Source organism: Austrofundulus limnaeus, unplaced genomic scaffold, assembly GCF_001266775.1.
Source record: "Austrofundulus limnaeus strain Quisiro unplaced genomic scaffold, Austrofundulus_limnaeus-1.0 Scaffold46, whole genome shotgun sequence".
Taxonomy (NCBI): Eukaryota; Metazoa; Chordata; class Actinopteri; order Cyprinodontiformes; family Rivulidae; genus Austrofundulus; species Austrofundulus limnaeus.
The window spans coordinates 2436623-2447105 of record NW_013952448.1 but is presented as its reverse complement, the minus strand read 5'-3'; the positions used below and the strand labels follow the sequence as shown (position 1 = coordinate 2447105).

Below are 10483 nucleotides of genomic sequence, written 5' to 3'. Positions count from 1 at the left end.
ACACACACACACACACACACACACACACACACACACACACACACACACACACACACACACACACACAAAACCAGGAAACCCACCCACCCCTCACCAACAACTGTCTTATCAAGCCAGGTACAGAGAGCTCTGAGGCAGATCAACCCCCGCAAAGCATCAGGACCAGACAATATCCCAGGGCGGGCCCTCAGAGCTTGTGCTAATGAGCTGACAGATGTTATCACCTCCATCTTCAACGCTTCCCTCAGCCAGAGCATTGTCCCCACATGCTTCAAATCAACAACAATTGTCCCCGTCCCCAAGAACAGCCAACCCACATGTTTAAATGACTACAGGCCAGTAGCACTCACCCCAATCATTATGAAGTGCTTTGGGAGAGTGCTGCTGGCCCACATTCAGGAGAGCATCCCGGCCACCCTGGACCCCTTGCAGTATGCCTACAAGCACAACAGGTCGACATCAGACGCCATATCTGCTGCCCTCCAATGCTCACTCTCCCACCTGGAGGAAAAAGACTCGTACATCAGGATCCTCTTCGTGGACTACAGCTCAGCCTTCACCACAGTAATCCCACAAAAACTCATCCATAAACTGGACTCATTAGGAATGCAACCCGCCCTCTTTGACTGGCTCCTAGACGTTTTGACTGGAAGACCTCACAGTCAGGACGGGAACAGGACCTCTTCCACACTCATCACAAACACCGGAACCCCACAGGGGTGCGTCCTAAGCCCAATCCTCTACACCCTGTTCACTCACGACTGTGATGCCTCCCATGAGAACAACATAATCCTGAAGTTTACTGATGACACTGCAGTGATAGGACGCATCACTGGGGAGGATGAAGCAGCTTACAGGAGGGAGGTAGCCGGCCTGGTGTCTTGGTGTGAGGACAACAACATCACCCTCAACATCGACAAAACGAAGGAGCTTATAGTGGACCTGAGGGAGGAAAGGAGGCCACACCAGCCACTGCACATCGGAGACCTTGAGGTTGAGAGGATGAGCAGCTTTAAATACCTGAGCGTCCACCTCACTGAGAACCTGACCTGGACTGAGAACACAACACAGCTGGTCAAGAAGGCTCAACAGAGACTCTACTTCCTGAGGAGACTAAGGAAGTTTGGCATGTCAACAAAGATCCTCAGGAACTTTTACAGCTGCATAGTAGAGAGCATCTTGACCAGCTGCATCACAGTCTGGTACAACATTGCCACCATTATGGACCGCAAATGCCTGCAGAGAGTGGTAAAAACTGCTGAGAAGACCACAGGGACTTCACTGACCTCGCTGCAGAGCATCTACCACTGCAGGGTTCACAGGAGAGCAGCCTCAATCATCAAAGACCCAACCCACCCCCAGCATGAGGAGAGCAGCCTCAATCATCAAAGACCCAACCTGTCTATTGCCAGCTATCACTGCGATAGGCAAGGTACACCCACCCCCAGCATGGACTATTTACTACACCTCTGCCCTCCGGCCAGAGGTACAGAAGTGTGACATGCAGAACCTCCAGATACAAGAACTCATTTTTCCCAAGTGCCATCAGACTTTTAAACAACTGAACGTGACACTCTTCTGACTATTACTGCACATGTGCGCATTTCAGACTGTTACCTGTTGCACATTTGCACACTACACATTAAAACAGATTGTACAGTTCCCTTCTTGTTGTCATTATTATATTGTTCCCTTCCGATGTTATAATCCTTAGTTTAGTCTCCTCTTTTATCTAATCAACATTGTGTCCTTTCGGTGATGATTCGTTTCTTTTGTTAATATGGTTATCTCTTGGCATTCAAAATGGACGACAAAGTAAGAATTTCATTGCTCAGGGAAACATGTTTTCATCTGTGCATATGACAATAAACACTTTGAATCTTTGAATTGAATCTTTATTTTTATCTGTTTTGGTCAAGCTGCTTACTGTCTGACACGACCCGAGCAACGTTCAAGTTGCGTCGGAACAAACAACTTTCTCACTAGAAAAATAATTAGAATACTCCGTGCTGAAAAACAACCAGTCATTTTAAGAATTATTAATATTATTTTACCAATTAACCCTGTATGTTACACACAAACTTTATAATTACAAACATCGGAACTACTACACCCAATTTGAGAACACGTAATGTCCGTTACCTCCTGAATGCAGCACAGAGCCCGTCTGCTAAAATGCTAACAACAACAAGCTAGCGTTCAAGAACTCGTCAGGATTTAAATCATTGCTGAGGCTTTTGACAAATCCAAAAAAATTTCCAGAGATGACGCAGATCTCAAGCACTTTAACGATGGAAATGATGACAACCAGCTGTTCACCCTCGCTAAAAATCGCAGCTTTTATCTCCTTATTGTTAACCACGGTTTACCATGCCGACTGCTTTCTGTGTGTCTCCCTGTAAGTATGATGCAGTCGTAATACATTCACACTTTGATTGACAGGTTATCATTTCTGCACTATTATCTCAGAAGCACTGTTTCAGGCAGAAAAATGTTTTAAATCATATATTAATAATAATAAAAACAAATGTACTTTGAATCTAACTTGTGTTAGTACATTATCTGTTTTGAACTTGTGGAATGACTTTTTTTTTTTTTGTTTAAATCTGAGATCAGTGTTAAAGGTCTTTTTTTAATTAATGTGCCTTGTTTAAAAAGATGGCCATTTGAGAAATTGATTTGTTTGATATACTTTAAGAAATATTTGTTTGCTAAGAGTTTATTTCAAATGGTATAATTTACAGTGTCATTTGGTTTTGGTGTTTTATGTTATGATCTTACCCATTTTTGACTAGTCTTATCCCTTGGCATGTTAACGGTTATCGACCAATACAAGGAGAAAGTCATTGGTCATCGGTATCGGTTCTTTAAATGAGTTATCGTGCATCCCTAATTTTATAAATAAATTATCTCGTTTACGGCCAGACCAACTTGAATTCCCTGACTAAATCCTGACTTCTTTGTGTGTCCTCATATTAACACAGAAAGGGTGTTCATTTCCTTAAACAGAAGAACCTGTGAATTTTCTTTATAACAGTGGTTTTAAGAAGTGTAATTTATACTAATCACTACACTTTCTCCTCTGCACTTCCTACTCTATGTGACCCTTGGCCTTTTTAGCAATGTCATTTGTGTCTGGTGTGAGCTTTTGCTGCCGTGAGACTCTGTCGGACTGGCTTAATATTGAATCAACAATAAAAAATAAAACTTCTAAATTTTTCAAATACATCAATCAACAATTATTGCACTCCAATCAGTCTTTTGCGACGTTAAAATTGCACACACTGATAATGCGATGACGATATATTTGAGATATATTGTGCAGCCCTAATGTGTAGAAAACCAAAAATCAGAGGAAGCTGATGTAATCATGTGTGAGGGTTAATGTTCACATGACTGGATGTGTGTTTCTGTTTACCTTCTTCTCTATGGAGGACAGCAGGTCTTTGAGGATGGCCAGTTTGGTCACTAAGTTCTCCAGCTCCTGGTCGCCACCCTGATTCACAGACTGATGGACAAAAGAAAAGAAAAAAAAAACATGTGACTAAAATTAATTTAAATATGAAAGTCAGAGGCTGAATTCATGCCACAATGTCTTAACGAAATTTAAAGGTTTCTTTACAAAATAGATCACAAAAGTCTGCAGTGGTATAAAAGGAGCTGAGCTGAGTGTATCGCTATGGCCCTTAAAACTGGTTGCAAAAAAAAAAAGGATCTAAAAACAAACAAACAAAAAAGTGAACAACCCGTATGGTGGAACTGCTGTACTTTGAAGTAAGACAGCACATTTTAGGGCGGGTTTTGATGTCTCAGAAAGAACTGAATCCTGCAGACGAATGGCCTAGAAACAACTGCTCAGTTCTGCATGCAAGGATTCGCTCAAACGTTTTCTGTTGTGTAACTATCTGTGTCAAGCAACTCAAATTGCTTCAAAACCTGGGACGTCTTCATACAAACGGACAATTTCAGCTCTTTGAAAGCTTTCTTTGTTAGTAAAGATAGTAAATATGTTAACAAGCTTGGCCCAGTGGTTTAGTAAAAGGATTTAAAAAGCCAGCAGTATTTGAGAAACACCACATGGAGAAGACCAGTGAGGTACAAAACATGATCAGGACAAATTTCTTTTTCTTTTAGAGGTCCTCAGGATTTATTATAGTTTGATGATGTAATAAAAAAAAGTAATTCAATAACCTTTATTTAACCAGGTAGAAAACCCAGTGAGATCAGGATCTCTTTTACAAGGGCGACCTGGTCAAGAGGTCCGCACAACACGTAACAGAGTATATCAGAGTTCAAATTTACATTTCGGTTAAAGTACAACAATTCAAAATACAAATTGTTATAAACAGATTTAGACAATCAAGTCGTTTAAAACGTACAGACGAGCTAATTTCCAATTACGGCATAACGATTTTCAATTCTTACAAACTATTAGTGTGACAATAATCAAACACTTTTGATTACAAATTCAAACAAAAATAATAAAAACTCAAAAATAAGAGGTCAGATGAGAGATCACCACAGGCATTTATAGCGTACAAGCAGTGACTAAAAAACAACTGCACGGATCAAACTTCTTTTTAATATTATCAGTGAGGATCGACAAGAAGGATCTGAGAGAGATGAGTATTGACATTTTTAGATCCTTCTGTACATTGTTCCAGGCTGAGGGAGCAGCGAAGATGAATGCTTTTTTTCCCCTAGTTCAGATCTGACAGGAGGACTCGATTGTTGGAGTGCAGTGAATACTGACTGTTATTTTGACTGTAATTATAATTATAAGAAAGTTTCCTATCTATCTATATATAAAAAAACACTGATAATTATGTGCAGTAGAGGTTGACCCAGTGTTTCTACAGCCGATGGAAAAAAGGCAACACAACAGTTTTTTTTTTTTTTTTTTTTTTTTTTTTTTTGGTTAATATGTATTTTTTATTTAACAAAATATAGGAGTAATTACCAACAATTGCTTAGCCTAAAAATATGTATATATAGCAACCCTTAGAAGCTCTAGTAGTTATAAAAAATAATATTTAAAGAGCATTATTGTTAAAAAAAAGCACAACTCATTTATTGGCTACAGTAACTGGTTGTAGCAGCTACTTCTGTATTTTTATTTTCCTACTTGGTAAATGATTGGTATTTTTTATCAGCTGACTAAAATCATTCAGATTAATCAGTCCATCTCTAATGTACAGCATGGGTGAGTTTGTGTTGGGAGTTTTCTATTTATCTGCCTCATGTGACCTTCTAGAAACATTTGATTTGTTTTTAATTTGCTTATTTTTGCATGACATGCTTATTGAGTTTGTGTATCTTACTCTAATGTGAAAACATTTTTTTGCAAGTTTTGATGCAAATGACAGCTCCAACAGAGTATTTACTTAAGCAACATATTGTTCATTTTACTATCTGTAATGTATATTATAATCCGGGTTGCACATGAGCGGTGCAAAGGTGCGTATGCGCGATCAAAAAAGAAAAAGCGCACCAGATGGAATGTCATAAAGCTCACTTGCGTACCTAGAATGTACCTGAGTTTGTCTGTCAAAACAACAGCTAGCAGGGCTCTAGAGTGCAACCAGTTGTGTTGGAGAGTTTCACCTTGTACACGGGACATTCACAAGTTTTCCCTTTTCCTTAAAACAACCTTTGGACAAACTGTTCTGTCAGTCAAAGGAGGTCACTTTTGGAAGTCTCCCAACAAATACTGTATAAGGGAATGTCCCAGTTATTGTTCATTTAAAAAGCATCTCAAACTGTTTCTCAAACATTCCCAGTCATGCACTCACTGAATAATTTTAAATTTACTGTTGTATGTAATTTGTCTAGATATGTATCTGTGTTTTGCATGTATGATTGTATATTGTGATCTTCTGTTGTTTTGTTCTTTTGAAAATCTTGTTTTTATTTTTCTTTATTATTTGTTCTTTTATTCTCTTTCTTCCTTCCTCAGGACTACAGATGTAAATTAGTAATTATGCTACAATCTGGCTCATTTACAGTCTATACAGAAGTATAAGAATGTTCATTAAAAAAAATTTTTTTTTCTTAAAAAAAATTTCTTTTAATCCAGCCGCACTGGTGACTGGAATAGTAAATGGACTGTACTTATATAGTGCTTTTCTATCCATCCAGGACACTCAAAGTGCTACACACTACAATCTGTGTCCTCATTTACCCATTCACACAGCACTCTATTATGTCTCCACAAAGCTACATATACAATCATCTGAGGAGATTAATCAGTGCCAATCACATTCATACACTGATGGGACACACATCAGAGGCATTAGGGGTGAAGCGTCTTGCCCAAGGACACAACAACTGAGACAGCTGGACACTTGTTTGTCCCATATTAAAGCAAAGATGATTCTGTTTAACATCACCCCCGTCAAAAAAAATTATATAAACCTATATTTAAAAAAAAATAAAAACAACTTGCCATGTTCTCTAGATGATTGAGTTTTAAATGTTATTTTAATTGATCATAAAGATCCACAAATTTCATTCATAATTTTATTTTAAAAAAAACAATGTTCTTGATGTGCTAAATTTGTTTATATTTAGGACCATACTGTGGAGAGTGTGGAAAGCTGGTTTAACCAAGGCCAAAGATCCAGAAGACCAAACAGGAGTTGTCCATCTGAAGGACATGTTAGTCTAACAGACATTTAACCATGAAATGTTCAGTTTGTGAAGTTTATATATAACATACACCCAGCCCCTTGGCCACTTAGGTAGTTTACAAAATTTATGTAGAGTAAAAAAATTAAATAAATAACTCAGTGGACTGATTTGGCATGATGTCCTGAGACGTTGCAGCTGATAGGAGTCATAAAACAAAACAGGGGGACGTTAGATGACCTGACGCCCCTACAGATAAATGTGTTAAGTGAGTGAAGGAAAATATGAGCACCAAGCAACAACCCTAGGTTCTCACCTGAGAACCAGACCAAACATTTTATGTGCAACCCTGTATATAATATTATTAATAACACTGCTATGTAATTTAAAGTAGTAGTAGTAGTAGTAGTAGTAGTAGTAGTAGTAGTAGAACTTTATTTCAGACTCAAGGTCCAGCTAAAATACACTAAGAACAAGATGAACAACCAAACAGATACACATATCCACTATCATTCAAAAATAAATTACATCATATTTAATATAAACTTACATCAAATTTAATAACAAACTGTACCAGTGTCTCCACAGCTCAACCATGGGTTTACTAAGACCATGATAATTTTATTTTCAGATTCATTTAAGCAATATACAGTATATATTTATGCATGAGATTTCTAAGCAGCCTGCAGAGTGCTGACTACAGCTGTCACAAAAATTTCACTAAAGTATCTAAACAAAAACTTAAAACTACTCAATTTATATTTCAAGATCTAAGTCCAGAATAAAAATATTTGTATATTGATTTGAAGTCTGTGTATATACGACTTATATAACAAAATATTATAAGGAGTTCTCTAGACTGACTTTAAAGCATATCAGAAGATAGGATTGTTCTTATTTTGTACAGTTTTATTTGAGAAAAAATAATTAAAATATCTGCATACTGGCTTAATTTTTGCACTGTGAAACCCATAAAACAGACAAGAATCCTTACAGTTTAATTGTCAGAGTCTGAACAGAGACACAGATTTGTACCTGTTGGATCATCTTAGAGACCATGAAAGCGCTCTGCTGATCAAACACTTTGGACAGGATCTCCAGACCAGACAGAACCTTATCCACCTCCCTGTTTGAGGGAATAAGAACAGACTCAACAACTTGTTTTCTGACTCTTCAGCTCGATTCTACAACAAGAAAGCATATTTCTACTACATGTACATGAGTCTTTTGTTTGCCATCACAATATTTGAACGTGCAACAAGATCAAGTGTGGCCAAAACAAGAGACGCAGAAGAAGCTCTGTGGGCTGAAGAGATTTTCAGGGGATTTAAAGTTTTATGAGAGAAGAGTTTGTGTCTGCAGAGTATGTCTGGAACAAGGTCAGCTCACCCGTTGAGGCGTTTGCAGGAAGCCACTAGTGTTTTGTTGAGATGAGGCAGTGAGGAGGCCCCCTGTTTGACAGCTTCCAGGTCCAAAGCGTAGCTGCCCTTCAGGTACTCGTGTGAGATGGTGCTCAGGCCGTTAGCTGCCGGGGCACTGAAACAAATCCAGAACAGGTCTAGTGATGTTGTTCACATTTCACACTGTCAAGTTTTGCCTGTAAAACACTTATGCCATTGCTGATATGACTTACACATCTGAAATACATTCTCTGAATAAACCACATTCTGGAGAGGAAAAACCGAGCCACCTTTGACTTCCTCTTTCAAAGAAAAATAAAATAGTGAGGTAGCCGTGTCAACAGTCAACTGCTTTACTGAAACCCTAATTCGCATTAAAGGCAGTCATGCCTTTGTGGTTTAATGTGATGACATTTCCTTTAAGGATCACTGGTGCTCATATCCAGCAGTCACTGCGTGAGGGGCGGGCTACACCCTGGACAGGTCACAAATCCATCACAGGGACACACACAGACAAAACCAACAGAGCCAAATAAACAGAGACTATATAAAGAAAAAAAGTAAAGTTTTACAGTTCTTAAAAACATCCTAACGTGCACATATTTTTAATGCAAACCAAAAATGTCCAAAAAAGTCAGTGATTTCATGTAACCTCAAAAAGTGCCACTCAAACTGGAAACCTGGCTCATTTTCTGGTTCACACGTCAGCAAACCCACTGATTTCCAAGGCAAAAGGTAAACGAGGCCTCGTTCCTCCTCTTCTGTTCTTTGATGTATTTTCCTCTCACTGTGGGATTTTATGAACATTTTGTGACTAATGTGCAGCAAGTGTCATGGCTAATTTCCATGATTGATTTTGTGCTTCAATCCATGACAACCTGACACGAGAGCTGCTGCGACGAGCTTTCATGAGACGAACAGTAAAAGTAAACTAAAACCCTTTTCTTTAAAAACTGTGCAAACAGACATTAAAGTTGGTTACTCTATGCAGATCCCAATAACTGACAAACTACGGCTCCCTGCGTCATCTGTAAGCCCTGTGGTCTTCAGCAGGATGTGGTTTACCTTTTGTACGAGGACAAGTGTAAAGAATGAGTGTGTGTCTGCTCATGAACTGAATCTGAAAGCTGATGGTTGATATTAAAGCATTTCCTGCACTGATAGGAAGATAGAAAATGGGTAAAAGACATATTTGTCTTTCAGTAGCCTTTACTTATCATCACAATGATGTTCATGTGAAGCAGCATGATTCATGTACGTGTGTTGGAAACATGGGCAGTGTTTGCACACATCGGTTGGCGCTGACATTTTTGCCGGCTGTTTGTGTTTAGTGACGCCTCATAGTTGTGAGCAGTGCAGGACTAAATGATCCGTAACACAGACTTTGTACCTTTCTGTGGGCGTTTCTGGTCCAGGAGGAGTGGAGGTGGAGGCAGAGCGAGGGGGGAGGGGCGGCTTCTCGTCCTCTCCATCTACAGATCGAAGAAAATGAGTCAACATTTGGCAAAAAACAAAAACAAACAAACAAAAAAAAAATGACAGCCGTTTGGTTGGCAGGGCGTTTATGACCTGAATAGTCCCGGTCATCCGTGATGGCCGTCTCCTCTCTGTCCACAGCGTAAAGCAGAGTGGTGACCAGGCCCTGACTGGGTTGCAGGTACAACAACACCAACTCTGGTAACGTCTTGAAGCGCTTCGGCTGCACGCCCTGAGACGTCTGAGAGCGGGAGAGAGGAAGGGAGACATGTCATTTCCTACACAGAGCCATCACAATGATTACATCCAAACCCCTGAGCTGCAAGTGCACGTTTCTGAAATCTCTGCTGGCCCCTATTGTTCCATATTTAATGTTGTGTAAGCAGAGCTAAATATAATCCAAACCAGGAAGAGCTGACTTGATAAACATTTCCCATCAGGCTCGGGAAGAAAAATTAGACTTTTCCCTTCACAACCAAGGTCCAAAAAAAGTCAGACAGGAGGGAGAAACGCCATCTGCTCTGGAGCACCATGTTGTCGTGTGCGTGTCTGCGTTGGAGAGGACTTCACAGCTGTTAGCCACGAGGCACAAAGAGGCTGCTATGTGTGTGTGTGTCTATGTGTGTGTGTTTGAAAGCGAGAGAGAGTGAGCCTAGAGCCAACAAAAGCATCTCGGCCTGCCAGCTGTTGCTGCAGCACGACGAGGGAGAGTGCGTGTCACTTCTGTACCTGCACCGCCAGGAATCCCTCATCGTCTGGGAGGATCCTGTACGTGTGGACGTGCTTCTGAAACCTGCAGGGAAACACGTACAGAAAGGTTTAACACAAAGCTCACAGAGCGCTACGGGCACAAGAAGAACGGAAGGAAATGAAAGGGAAGCATGAATGCTTAAATAACTTCATTTGTTAGGTAGGGAGGGAGGTAGGTAGGTAGGTAGGTAGGTAGGTAGGTAGGTAGGTAGGTAGGTAGGTAGGTAGGT

General features: G+C 39.8%; 1 protein-coding gene across 2 annotated transcripts in view; it reads right to left on the bottom strand.

Moving 5' to 3' along the window:
• The window catches only part of inppl1a (inositol polyphosphate phosphatase-like 1a), a 37895-nt gene that overhangs the window by 16491 nt on the left and 10921 nt on the right, over positions 1-10483 (bottom strand). For both annotated transcript variants that reach the window (XM_014008018.1, XM_014008019.1), the window contains exons 2-7: positions 10233-10296; positions 9597-9744; positions 9418-9499; positions 8017-8163; positions 7663-7753; positions 3419-3508 (exon numbers count right to left, since the gene is read on the bottom strand). In XM_014008018.1, coding sequence (XP_013863472.1) covers positions 3419-3508; positions 7663-7753; positions 8017-8163; positions 9418-9499; positions 9597-9744; positions 10233-10296 — 622 coding nt within the window. The remainder of the gene's footprint in view (positions 1-3418; positions 3509-7662; positions 7754-8016; positions 8164-9417; positions 9500-9596; positions 9745-10232; positions 10297-10483) is intronic.